At 43.7% G+C, this 14,606-nt stretch overlaps 1 protein-coding gene across 2 annotated transcripts in view; it reads left to right on the top strand.

Moving 5' to 3' along the window:
• The window catches only part of AHRR (aryl hydrocarbon receptor repressor), a 480,666-nt gene that overhangs the window by 50,674 nt on the left and 415,386 nt on the right, over nucleotides 1-14,606 (top strand). For both annotated transcript variants that reach the window (XM_073587798.1, XM_073587799.1), the window contains one exon: nucleotides 13,333-13,514. In XM_073587798.1, coding sequence (XP_073443899.1) covers nucleotides 13,333-13,514 — 182 coding nt within the window. The remainder of the gene's footprint in view (nucleotides 1-13,332; nucleotides 13,515-14,606) is intronic.

The following is a 14,606-nucleotide window of genomic DNA, read 5'->3' as shown; positions in this document are numbered from 1 at the left end:
TTGCTGGAATGGTTTGAAGGTGCCATGTCACATTAGTAGAGTCCATGAGGTGCCGGAACACAGCAGAATCCCTCCATAAGTGACCCAATTTTACAAACTACACCCCCAAGTGAATTCACCCAGGGGTGCAGTGAGCATGTTGATACTACATGTGCTTCACAGAATTTTATACTATTGGGTGGAAAGAGTAATTACATATTGACCACAAAAATTTTATTTTAGTCCAAAGTTTTTTAATTTTTATAAGAGCTAATAAGAAAAAATTGACCTCACAATTTATTGTGTAATTTCTCCTGAGTGTGCCAATACATTTAATCTGGAAATACTTTTCAATCACAGTGGAAAGCTCAGAAGGGAAGGAATGCCATATTATAGCGCAGATTTTGTTATGGTTTGTGGATGCCATGACCCACTGGAAGATCCCCTTAGGATTCAGAACAGCAGAGCGCCCCCCATAAGTGACCCTGTTATGATGAGTCACCGAAGGAGGAAAAAACAAAATACCAGCTAAGTCCAGAAAAACCAGAGAGGTTGGCAGCTATCGAATTGCAGACCCCTGAACCTATCCACAACAACTAGCAGTAGCCGTGGGGGGTTCCTACGGTGCCCTAGACCCCTCAATCACAGCCAGGCTACATAGCCTAAAGACAGAAAGGGGAAAAACTAAACTGCCCCAGAGCAGACACCAAAGCAATAGGCAGCCCCCAACATATAATGATGGTGAAGCAAGATGAAAACACTAACACAGATAGAAAGATAGGTTGAGCAAATGATGGGGCCCAAGCTAACTACATAGGACAGGATAGGAAAGCTGCTGTCTGCCATCCGCAAAATCCCTATCAAAATGAGCCAACCGACTGATAGGAAAAACTGGCCCTGAAGTCGCTAGGCTTCAAAAGACTATATCAGCACTCAGGTATATTCTGAAGACAGAGCAAAAGATCAACAGATCACAGACAAAAATGGAATTCAGCTCACCCCTGGCCGGGGATGGCAGAACTCCCAAAAACAAGGCAAAACAAAAACAAAACTGAAGAGTACAAAGCAGAGCAGAAAAACTTAGCTTTGAGATGCAGGAATCAGACTGGTCTCCAAGAATCCAGCAGGAAAATCACCAGCCAGGAAGAAGGGCGTCGGCAGCCTTATATCCAGTCCTCAATTCCAGCCACCCAGTCATCATCTAGCTGCCCAGGTGTTTGGTAATCAGTCTCACTACCTTCCTTCACCAGAGGCGGGAGTTCATCAGACCTCAATGATGAAGGGAAAAATGAACTCACAACATGACCCCATTTTACAAACCACACCTCTCAATGACTACATCTAAGGATGCAGTCATCATATTGACACCACAAATGTGTCACAGAATTTTATACCATTGGGCGGTGAAGAAAAAACAATTACATTTTTAGCACAAAAATTTAGTTTTAGCCAAAGATGTTATATTTTCACAAGGGTAAAAGGGTAAAACAAGGAACGAAAATTTGTCACACAATTTCTGTTAAACATGGAAATACCCCATATGTATCTGTACAGTACTGCTTAGCTACATGGCGAGAATCGGGAGGGAAGGAGCACTATTTGACTCTTGGAGAACAAATTAGTGTAGAATAGATTGCAAACTCCATATACATAAACCCTAATTGCCAGAAGACCAGAATGTCCTCTTCAGTGACCTCGTTTTGGAGATTACACCCACTTAGGAATTTATCTACAGGTTTCGTGATAATTTTAACTCCATTGGTGTTTTTCAGAAACAAGCAGCAGTACATATTGCACAGTGAAAAGTGCAAATCTGCCACTGTAGTACTCACTGCATTTTAGTGACCATACATTATGCCCAGCTCGTTCTTCTGATGACATGCATCTATAAATTAAGAGGGGTCTCATCTCTATAGAAATGCCAAACGTGGATGATAAATGTGGTTTAGGCACATTGTGAGGCTCAGAAGGGAGAGGGGCGTTTGAATCTGAAAGTGCAGAATTTGCTGGATTTCTTTTCCTGAGCCTTTGTGCTACCAGTAATGTGGAAGCCAGCTATATTTCCATTGACAGATGACGGACCTGAGTGTGGACTTCCTTTTTTTTGGATTGAGTTCAAGCTTTTAATGGGAACATTTTACATAACATTTTGAATCACATTTATTCTGTGTTCTACGCTGAACACTTACATTGGGATTTCCATTTAAATCTCCAAATTACGTAATTCAGATGAAAACCCCCAAGGGTTCCATTCACTATAATGAGGCAGCAGAGTTACTCTGGACTCCATCTGGCCTCTGTTCAGCAGTGTCCTTCTTTTCAGAGATGCACAAAACTGTGGGCAACGGCACTTTTATGCACTCTTAAAAATACGGACACGGCCGAATCACAGGTCAGACGGCACCCATAGTGCTTCCATCTGCCTCATTATAGGGAATCTTCCTCTGGGGGTTCCGTCTGAATCACATATTTCAGAAATTTAAACGGAAACCCTAGTGCAAGCACTCATCACAGAACGCAGGATAAATGTGCGAAGAGCCTTACTTGCTCTTTGGGAAGCAAAATGAAAAAATCAACAGTAGGTGAAGAATTGGTTTTATTGATTTAGGTGACTTTATTCTTCGGGTAGGTGCGATTACAGCAGTACCTGATTTACTGTATTTTTCGGACTAAAAGATGCACCGGACGATAAGACGCACCTAGGTTTTAGAGGAGGAAATTAGGAAATAAAAAATTGAACGATCATTTCTCTTAAGTAGCGGCACACATGACGGCTGCCAGCAGCTGCAGAAAGGCTTCGGCTGACGCTGTGCTCGCTATTAAAGAACGATGAATACTCACTTCTCTCCACATACACAGTCCTGGTGTGCAGAGCAGTGAGTATTCCATCAGCTGCCCTTCAGCTTGGAAGCAACGTATGATTTCCCTGCTATGCACTGCTTACAAGCATAAAGCAGCTGCCGGCATCAGAATATGATGCTGCAAGGGAGCACCGGGAAGGTAAGTGTAATGGTTTGTTTTTTAATGTTTTCTGATGGGGCCATGCATATACCAGGATGGGGGTGGGGGCCAATCATACAGTCATATGTTAAAGTTTGGGCACCCCTATTAAGGTTAACCTTTTTTCTTTATAGCAATTTTGGTTTTTGCAACAGCTATTTCAGTTTCATATATCTAATAACTGATGGACTCAGTTATATTTCTGGATTCAAATGAGGTTTATTGTACTAACAGAAAATGTGCAATCTGCATTTAAACAAAATTTGACCGGTGCAAAAGTATGGGCACCCTTATCATTTTCTTGATTTGAACACTCCTAACTACTTTTTACTGACTTCCTGAAGCACTAAAGTGGTTTTGGAACCTCATTGAGCTTTGAACTTCATAGCCAGGTGTATCAAATCATGAGAAAAGGTATTTAATGTGGCCACTTGCAAGTAGTTCTCCTATTTGATTCTCCTATGAAGAGTGGCATCATGGGCTCCTCAAAACAACTCTCAAATGATCTGAAAACAAAGATTATTCAACATAGCTTTTCAGGGGAAGGATACAAAAAGTTGTCTCAGAGATTTAACCTGTCAGTTTCCACTGTGAGGAACATAGAAAGGAAATGGAAGAACACAGGTGCAGTTCTTGTTAAGCCCAGAAGTGGCAGGCCAAGAAAAATATCAGAAAGGCAGAGAAGAAGAATGGTGAGAACAGTCAAGGACAATCCACAGACCACCTCCAAAGACCTGCAGCATCATCTTGCTGCAGATGGTGTTACTGTGGATCGGTCAACAATACAGCGCACTTTGCACAAGGAGAAGCTGTATGGGAGAGTGATGCGAAAGAAGCCATTTCTGCAAGCACGCCACAAACAGAGTTGCCTGAGGTATGCAAAAGCACATTTGGACAAGCCAGTTACATTTTGAAAGAAGGTCCTGTGGACTGATGAAACAAAGATTGAGTTGTTTGGTAATACACAAAGGCGTTATGCATGGAGGCTAAAAAACACAGTATTCCAAGAAAAACACTTGCTACCCACAGTAAAATTTGGTGGAGGTTCCATCATGCTTTCGGGCTGTGTGGCAAATGCCGGCACCGGGAATCTTGTTAAAGTTGAGGGTCGCATGGATTCAACTCAGTATCAGCAGATTCTTGACAATAATGTGCAAGAATCAGTGACGAAGTTGAAGTTACGCAGGGGATGGATATTTCAGCAAGACAATGATCCAAAACACCGCCCCAAATCTACTCAGGCATTCATGCAGAGGAACAATTACAATGTTCTGGAATGGCCATCCCAGTCCCCAGACCTGACTATCATTGAACATCTGTGGGATGATTTGAAGCGGGCTGTCCATGCTCGGCGACCACCAAACTTAACTGAACTGGAATTGTTTTGTAAACAGGAATGGTTACAAATACCTTCATCCAGGATCCAGGAACTCATTAATAGCTACAGGAAGCGACTAGAGGCTGTTATTTTTGCAAAAGGAGGATCTACGAAATATTAATGTCACTTTTATGTTGAGGTGCCCATACTTTTGCACCGGTCAAATTTTGTTTAAATGCAGATTGCACATTTTCTGTTAGTAGAATAAACCTCATTTGAATCCAGAAATATAACTGAGTCCATCAGTTATTAGATATATGAAACTGAAATAGCTGTTGCAAAAAACAAAATTGTTATAAAGAAAAAAGGTTAACATTAATAGGGGTGCCCAAACTTTAACATATGACTGTACCAGGATCCTATTATAGAGAAATGAATATTCATTGCTCTCCACGCCCATGGGCGTGGAATGCAGTGAATATTCATTTCTCTTTAGCAGCGAGCCCAGGAGTTAGCCACAGCAGCCGCCTTCTGCCTCTGTGACCTGCCGCTCCCCCACCTCCCCATCACAGCCAGAGCAGGTACATCTGGACTATAAAATGCACCCCCCCATTTTCCTCCACATTTTTGGAGAAAAAAAGTATATGCTATAATCCGAAAAATACGGTATATCAGTTTTTTAATTTTTCTATAATTTGGCTGACAGAATCAAGTGAGGGCTTTTTTTGCAGGACGAGTTGATGATTTGATTGGTACTATTTTTGGGAACATGACATTTTTAATAATTTTCTATTCTGATTTTTGAGAGGCAGAATGAACAAAAACCATCAATTCAGGAATTGTTTTTATTGTTATGTCATTCACTATATGGTAAAAATTCTTTGGGTCTGTATGATTACAGCGATACTACATTTACACAATAAAAACAATTTTATAGAAAAAAGAATTGTTTTTGCATCGCTTTATTCTGAGAGCTATAACTTTTTTATTAATCTACTGACAGAGCAGTATGGCTGCTTGCTTTTTTCCAGGACAAGATGATGTTTTCAGTGATACATTCACATACATTTACATTCAACTTTTTGATCGTGTTTTATTTCGTGGTGGAATGATGAAAAGGCAAAGTTTTTCTGCCACGTTTTTATAAAAAAATTTATGGACTTCACTGACAGGGTTAAAAGTGTGACAGTTTTATAGGTTATGTCATGTCGTTACCAAATATATGATTTTTTTGCAAAAATATACTTATTTATTGGTTTAAAAAATATTTTTTTGCTTATTTATTTTATTTTTTTATATTTTTTCATTTTTTCAAAAACTTTTTTACTTAGTCGCTTTTAAATTTTATTCGTCTGATTGCTGGTGTAATGTATTGCAATGCACCTGTCACTGCTGCACTGACAGAAGCCTCTTAGACCATGCTATGAGCATGGTCTAACAGGCTTGCCATAGCTCGCTGTCCCAGAGGTCATCATTAGTGATGAGCGAGTATACTCGTTGCTCGGGTTTTCCCGAGCATGCTCGGGTGTCCTCCGAGTATTTTGGCGTGCTTGGAGATTTAGTTTTCGTCCTCTAATCTGCATGATTTGCGACTTGTAGACAGGCTGAATACATGTGGGAATTCCCTAACAAACAGGCATTCCACACATGTATTCAAACTGTCTAGCAGTCGCAAATCATGCTGATGAGACCGATGAAATCTAAATCTCTGAGCAAGTAAAAATAATCGGAGGACACCTGAGCATGCTCGGGGAAACCCGAGCAATGAGTATACTCGCTCATCACTAGTCATTAGAGTTGAGCGAAACAGGTCGGTCAGATTCAAAAGTCGCCGACTTTCTCCAAAGTCGGGTTTCATGAAACGAAACCCGACCACAGTGTGAAGTCGGCCATGCGGTCGGCGACCCAAGCGTCAAAGTCGGGTTTCGCCGAATGCTTGCAAGTGACTTTTTTCAGTCAATGAGAGAAGCGGAACGTAGCGTAGCGGGAGCGTAGCTGGAGTGGGAGTGGGAGAGAAAGAGAGAGAGAGAGGGAGAGAGAGAAGAGAGAGAGAGAGAAGAGAGAGAGATTTCGCCGCCTCTAGGGTTAAAATTCATGCCAGGTGTGTTTACAGTCCTCCACTCACTGCCGACTTTTCTCTCCATTGACTTGCATTGGGTTTCGTGTTTCACGACTTTTCCTGACTATTCCCTATAGTCGGCCGATTTCGTTCGACTTGACTTTTGAGAAAGTCGGATTTCATGAAACCCGACTCGACCCTAAAAAAGGCAAAGTCGCTCATCTCTACTAGTCATCATGATTGATTGTGACATTTAGAGAGTAAATGGCGTGGGGTGGTACAGGCACTGCTCCTGGCAGTGGCAGCTGAGGCTCGGCTTTCACTTAGGTTAAGTGCACACGTAGCAGAAAATTTCTGCTGAAAAACCTGACTCCCTTCCCAGAAACCACGCGTTTTTTTCTGCGCGTTTTCCACACGGTTTTGCGCAGAAAACGCACGGTTTTTATGTGTTTTTTTCCGCGCGTTTTCAAAACGCATAGAACTAGCCAGAAACGCGGAAAAATCCGCAAAATTAATGAGCATGCTGCGTTTTTTACCGCAATGCGTTTTTTTCGCGGTAAAAAACGCATCAATATGCACAAAAAGTGCAAAATGCATAGAAATTAATGGGAAGCTTATTTTTAGCGGTTTTATTGGAAAAACCGCTAAAAAAACGCTGTGTGTGAACACAGCCTTAAGCTGAGCTCCCAGTGGCGATCATGTGGGCACTTGACATAAATTTACATCATTTTGCAGGAATCCCTTCCCAACCATGACTTAGGCTAGGTTCACATTTGCATATATGTGCACAGCGTATCATCTGCATGCACAAACACATGTCAAAATGCATGCTAACGCAGCATTTTTCGGCATCATCTTAGGCATGACGTAAAAAAAGCTGCGTTTGCATGCGTTTTGACATGAGTTTGCATTATTTATGCACATGCATTCGATAGGACAATGCTTTTCCAGGAGAATTTCCTTGACACAAGCCACGTCCAATGGGCACGTCTCATGGAAATTCTCTATATAGACCCTTATACAGATGAAATCCTCATCTTTTGCTGCTTTATCCTGCTGCAAGATGGATCTTTGCATGGAGAGCTTACCGTATATCGTTATCTGGATTTGGATTTGAACTTGGCTTATGTCTTTGCTGTTGCTTGTTAAGAAGAAAGGAAAAGAGAAAGATGGCGAAGACGTCTTCATCACTACTGGCAACACCCCATCGTTGAAGTCCGAGAGAGTCGTGGAGCCTACCACTCGCTGTACACTGAGCTGCGTGCAAAGCTTGAGAAGTTTTTCGACAACACAAGGATGTCGGAACAGAACTTCGATAAGTTGCTGCAACGTGTCCGAGGATCCATCACCAGGCACAACACACAGCTACAGCGAGCAATTCCTGCTGAGGAACATTGGTGACCCAAAGGTGCGTAATTTTGAAAAAATAAAACCTGTCATTAATATGATTGTTCTAAAAGACATGTGCTGCCTTTTTTTCCATTTTTTTCTAAAAACTATGTACTGTTTTGTTTTACATGTTTTTCTAAAAGCCATGTACTGATATTTTCTTTCCATTTTCTCTTCCGCAGAGTCCTGGCTACTGGACATTATCATCTCTCCATTTCCAATTCCAGATTAAAGTGTCCACCCTTTCTGGGATTGTTGCAGACACCTGCTGTGCGTTATGTGACGTTCTGTGTGACGAATTACTCCCCCAACCCACAACTGAACTGTGGCTGGAAAATGCTGCAAAATTTATGGACATTTGTAATTTTCCTAACTGTTTGGGGGCTGTGGACGGCAAACACATTTGTATTAGGAAACCAGCTGGAAGTGAATCCGCGTTTTTTAATCATAAAAAATACTTTTCTATTGTTTTGATGGCGATTGCAGATGCTGACTTTAGATTTGTCACCGTTGTCATTGGCTCATTTGGATGAGGAAATGACTCACAGACTTTTAAAAACTCCGACATGGGCCAACGTTTATATGGAAGTGATTTTAATTTTCCACAGCCACGACCTCTTCCCAACACTGAAGGACCGCCAATGCCGTTTGTTGTGGCTATTATTATTAATATTTATTTATATAGCACCATTGATTCCATGGTGCTGTACATGAGAAGGGTTACATACAAATTACAGATATCACAGTAAACAAACTTACAATCATAGACTGATATAGAGGGAAGAGAGGACCCTGCCCTTTCGGGCTTACATTCTTCAGGATGGTGGGGAAGGAGACAGTAGGTTGGGGGTTGCAGCAGCTCCAGTGATGGTGAAGCAGTAGCTCCAGTAGTGGTGAGGGGGCAACGGGGATCATTGCAGGTTGTAGGCTTGCCTGAAGAGATGGGTTTTCAGGTTCCGTCTGAAGGATCCGAGTGTGATTGATAGCTGGACGTGTTGGGGCAAAGAATTCCAGAGGATGGGGGCTTCTCAGGAGAAGTCATGGAGGCGGTTGGGTGAGGAGCGAATAAGTGTGGAGGAGAGAAGGAGGTCTTGGGAGGACCGGAGATTACGTGAGGGAAGGTATCGGGAGACTAGTTCAGAGACATATGGAGGAGACAGGTTATAGATGGCCTTGGGAGGATCAGAGATTACGTGAGGGAAGATATCGGGAGATTAATTCAGAGATATATGGAGGAGACGGGTTGTAGATGGCCTTGTAGGTCAGTATTACTAAGTTGAATTGGATACGCTGACCGAATGGTTGGGGATGAAGCGTTCCAAATGGGTGCCAAGAGATAAAGAACACTGTGAATGTGCAAACAAAAACAATTTTTTATTTAACAATAAAAAATTACATTTGGAGAATTAAAAATTAGCTTTGGGGCATGTGGGAGGGTGAAGTATTATGGACATGGGGGTGTGGAGCTGGGATGATTGGCTAACATGTGTGGATGATGAAGGGGTTCCAGGGGAATGGCCTACAAAATGCATTGGTCTGGGAGGTCAAGGACGGAATTAGAAGTGGAAGATTAGACAGATTAGACAGATTAGAAGTTCAAGTGTGGGAAGGGAGAGATAAATTAGACAACAGAGACACATTGGAAGGTGAGGGTGGAGGTGGTTTGAGAGTTTTGGAGGTACGTTTGCTGGTCCTAGTCTTCTTCTTGGTTTGCTGTGCTGAACTGGTACTGACCTTCTGTTTGCTTCTTTTTTTCTTTGGGAGGGTGGGAGTGGTGGCTTGAGGCTGGTTTGCAGCAGAACTCGGCATGGTGGTGGAGGTAGACTGGTGCACAGCAGGACTCGGCATGGTATGGTGGTGGAGGTAGACTGGTGTGCAGCAGGACTCGGCCTGGTGGTGGAGGTAGACAGGTGTGCAGCAGAACTCGGCATGGTGGTGAACCTGGATAGTGGTGGAACAACCGGAAATGCCATGTGTGGCTGCAGGAAGTACCGAATCTGCATAGCCTGGCTGTAAGCAGCATGGCAGGCTATTCTGAAAGACCGAGCCTATGTGAACAAACTCGGGCATGAGTGGCCTGTTCCAGGCCTTCTGCTGCTGGCGAGAAGAGCAAAAAAAAGTGGCAGAGGACTGGGACAGGGGAAAATCTGAAGGACCAGCTTCCGATTATCCAGCCTGTGAAGCCTGCCCACTTGCTGATTCGTTGGTGGATGACTGGAACTGTTCGGTGGCTGTTCGATGAGTGGCTGCTCCAACAGAGGACGATCCAGGTTCGGCGGTGCTGCTCCAGGTTCTGTTTGAAAAAGAAATGAAAAACATTACTACAAAAAATAACTTTTTAAAGCACCAACATATCCTGCGGAAAAGAAAAATTCAGATGTTATAACATGGAAGGAGAGACTACGGTGGTACTTGTATTTTGAAATAGTTTGAGCAGCACCACTTCGAATGCGACTCTCCTCTCTCATGTCCTTATTGAAGCGATCATTCATCGAACGCCACCTTACTTTGACTCTCTTCGCTGTGAAGGTGGAAAAAAAGAAATTGTAAAACAATGCACCACAGGTTTACTGCCACATCAGACCACATTGCAATACTTACAAAAATTATTTCTGACTTGTGGCGTGGCATGGTCCCAATCATCCAACAGCGATCTGGCCACTTCATCCCATATCCGCCGAAAGACCACAGCATCCGAGCGCAGCTGATCTCGGATGTCCCACAACGGAACTAGCTCCTGCACCAATTTTATTAGGAGGTCGCTGTCAATAGTGGCTTCATGATGTGGAAACTAGAAATTAAAAAAAAAACACATTAAAGGGAATCTGTCACCTCATTTATGCCCTATGAGATGCAGCCACCGCCATTAGGGGCTTATCAAAAGCATTCTGTAATGCTGTAGATAAGTCCCCGACGTAATGGATGTAACCTGAAAGATAAGAAAAATGAGTTTGATTATACTCACCTGGGGGGGGCGGTCTGGTCCGATGGGTGTTGCAGTCCGGGTCCGGCACCTCCCATCTTCTAGCAATGACGTTGTTTTCCTTGCTTCTGTCGCGGCTCCTGCGCTGGCGTACTGATCTGACCTTTCCGCTCTGGGAGGTATGCTCTTCACTGGAGGACATCTTTGATGATGAATGCTGCAAGAGAGACAGAAGTGAGTACAGACTGCAGTGAGAGAAACAGACAGACATTTTCATATCTTCTGTACTCACATCCTGAGTGAAATCCAGAGTCTTCAGAGCAGCAAAACAGTAACAATCGCTTCCAGAGGCTTGAGAGTACTGTACTTCCTGTGCCCACACCCTCTTTTTATACTGCTTTGTTTTGCAGGTGGAATAAACCATTTCCTGGACCTGCTCATTCTGAACGAGGCATGCGTATCGAACGCAAGCGCATGCATGTCCTTGTGTACCAATGCGTTCCCATTAGTGTTGAGCGATACCGTCCGATACTTAAAAGTATCGGATCGGATGGTATCGGCCGATCTAAAAAAAATATCGGGTATCGCCGATTCCGATACCGGAAGTCCCATTCAAGTCTATGGGACTTCCGGTATCGGAATAAGAAAAACCCTATTTTTGCCTTGTACAGCCTCTCTGGGGTCTGTACGGGCCTTTCGGGGGGCTGTGCCGGCCTGCCGGGGGGTCTGTGCAGGCTCCGGTGGTCTGTGCCGGCCTGCCGGGGGGCTGTGCCGGCCTGCCGGGGGGTCTGTGCAGGCTCCGGTGGTCTGTGCCGGCCTGCCGGGGGGCTGTGCCGGCCTGCCGGGGGGTCTGTGCAGGCTCCGGTGGTCTGTGCCGGCCTGCCGGGGGGCTGTAGCATGTAATTTTTTTTTTATTTTTTTTTTTTTACATTCAACACATTAGCCGGATGATGGGACTACTACTGTCCCATCATTGGCTAATGTGTCAATCACTGTCATGGTAGCAGGCATCGCCCGATGGGACTTGTAGTCCCATCGGACGATGCCTGCACAGACTACCGGAGCCTGCACAGACCACCGGCAGGCCGGCACAGCCCCCCGGAGCCTGCACAGACCACCGGCAGGCCGGCACAGCCCCCCGGCAGGCCGGCACTGACCACCGGAGCCTGCACAGACCACCGGCAGGCCGGCACAGCCCCCCGGCAGGCCGGCACAGACCACCGGAGCCTGCACAGACCCCCCGGCAGGCCGGCACAGCCCCCCGGCAGGCCGGCACAGACCACCGGAGCCTGCACAGACCCCCCGGCAGGCCGGCACAGCCCCCCGGCAGGCTGGCACAGACCACCGGAGCCTGCACAGACCCCCCGGCAGGCCGGCACAGCCCCCCGGCAGGCTGGCACAGACCACCGGAGCCTGCACAGACCACCGGCAGGCCGGCACAGACCACCGGAGCCTGCACAGACCACCGGCAGGCCAGTACAGACCCCCGGACAGTCGGCACAGCCCCCCCGAAGGCCCGACAGCGCATCATGATGACGTCATTTCGGCAGCCAATCAGAGCCACAAAAGTGGCTCATTGCATTTTGGACTTCCGATTCCGGTATCCGATACGAAAAAAGTATCGGTACTCGGTATCGGAATTCCGATACGGCAAATATCGGCCGATACCCGATACTTGCGGTATCGGAAAGCTCAACACTAGTTCCCATAGACAGTAATGCGTTTTTTTGATGCACTCATCCGCATCTGCATGCACATATTTGAAGGATTTTTGACGCCTCAAAAAATGCAACATGCAAACGCATATCCCTGCGTACACCATGTTAAGTATATGTACACATGACGCAATCAAATGTGTACAGATGCGGATCAAACGCTGCGCACACAGACGTAAATGTAAAACCAGCCTTCAACTCATATCAAATGTAGTAAAGGGGTTGTTCATTTGCGAGAGGGGCATTTTTTAAATTCTTTTTGCTAAAATGCATGCAGTTGGGGCTAAAAATAATTTTTGAAACCAAGTTTTGTTAAAAACTTTTATGTGGTCTGCTGTCATAAATTAGCTGAGAGGAACTCAGAAAAAGACAGTTACAAACTCTGGGTCAGATTGTCTAGCTGACTGACGTAATCTCAGATAACTCATTCCACAGCCAGCAATAAACAGTACAACACATAGGGTATAGAAGGAAATACTTATGTCCCCCCAAAAATTGAGAAAAGTATTCAAGGTGTGATACCTTTGTTGGCTAACCAGAGAAATTATATTTGCAATCAAGCTTTCAGGGTTCAGAAGGCCCCTTCATCAGGCTAGATTACGTTTAATCCAGCCTGATGAAGGGGCCTTCTGAGCCCTGAAAGCTTGCTTGCAAATATAATTTCTCTGGTTAGCCCACAAATGTATCACACCTTGAACACTTTTCTCAATTTTTTGGGGGGACATAAGTATTTACATCTATTTTTCTGGCTAACACGGTACCACAATATTATTTTGTATTGTACATCGTAAGGGTATAGAAGGCAATCTCTGCAAAATTTTTAATGAAGCCCAATAGAAAAATAATTTTTAGCCCCCAGTATAAGCACATAAGCTTAAAAAAAAGTCCCCAAGTGTGGACAGATAATAAAAATTATAACTCATGTATTTATTATGCTCTTCTGTCATAGGAGACCATCATCAGGGAGTGAAAAATCAAATCCTTCTAAAAGACACAGAGATCGACTGAATGCAGAATTAGATCGACTGGCCAGCCTGCTACCTTTTCCTCCAGAAATTATCACAAAGTTGGATAAACTTTCCATACTTCGTCTCAGTGTCAGCTATTTACGTGTGAAAAGCTTCTTCCAAGGTAAGTTATAACTGCAGATGGACAGGTTTTCTATTGTTAATATCATTATTTTTTATTGTCTTTATTCTTGACTTCTGCACAGTCCTAGACATCTGTTCATTTGTATCTGGAAATGTTATCTGTGGATTAGCTTATAGATGTATGCAGAATATGAAGTCCAATCTAGAAGTCTATTCTAGTGGTAAACAGGTCTGCTTTTGTTTCTTAGACTCTAATGTGTGTGGAGTTATAGAGAGGTGATACAGAGCTCGAGGAAAAAGCTGAGTGCACAAGCAGCCAATTGGTGCTTCACATTATGCTTTTATCTGCCTCCTTGGAGAAGGTTGTAGTGAGCTGCTTTATTCAGTATTTGTAGAGAAACTATTTTACTGACTAAGTGAGACCATATTCCTAAAATGTAAAAAAGAAAAATATAAGCTTAAGGGCAGAGACACACAGCCGTATTTTTCATCCGAGAATCGGATTGTAAAACTCGCACTGGCTGTCTGCTCTCCTGACCTGAGCTTCACAGCTGCATAGTAATCCATCACGCTGTCAAGCTCAGGTCAGGAGAGGTGCCGGCCGTTCAGTGCGATGAGATTATCGCAGGAGAAATATGCCAGTGTGTCTCTGCCCTAATAGTAAATACGGAATATATTTGCACAGGGAAGAACATAGAGTGCTTGAAGGGTTTCTTATTATTTTACTTTTGTATAAACCCCTTAAGGGCTCCATTTCACCCATTTTTTGATGTTTTAAAACGTTTGCTTAAAAATGCGTATTTTTTAAGCATTTGCCATACATTTTGATGATCTTTTTATTTGTGTCTCTAAGTAAATGAAAAAATTGCAACAAAAATGAACAAACAAAATACGCTGTGTATGTAAAGTTTACTACAGAATTAAAAAATATGGAGAGTTGATTTTAATATGTAGTGTAATGTATGGATTTGAAAACTTGGCATTTACTTGTATCGCACATATTTTGTTATATCTAAGCTAGACCAATAAACACTACAGTGGCTTATTCTATTGTAGCAAGAAAATGTGAGCTTTGCCTCAGTTTGTATTTTTCACCTATTTATGTTGAGTATTTGTGAATGTGACATATATA

Source organism: Dendrobates tinctorius, unplaced genomic scaffold (assembly GCF_039654945.1).
Source record: "Dendrobates tinctorius isolate UK_male_01 unplaced genomic scaffold, ASM3965494v1 ptg000102l, whole genome shotgun sequence".
NCBI classification, from domain to species: Eukaryota; Metazoa; Chordata; class Amphibia; order Anura; family Dendrobatidae; genus Dendrobates; species Dendrobates tinctorius.
Note: the sequence above shows the minus strand (reverse complement) of the source record. Positions and strands in the feature narration are given on the sequence as shown.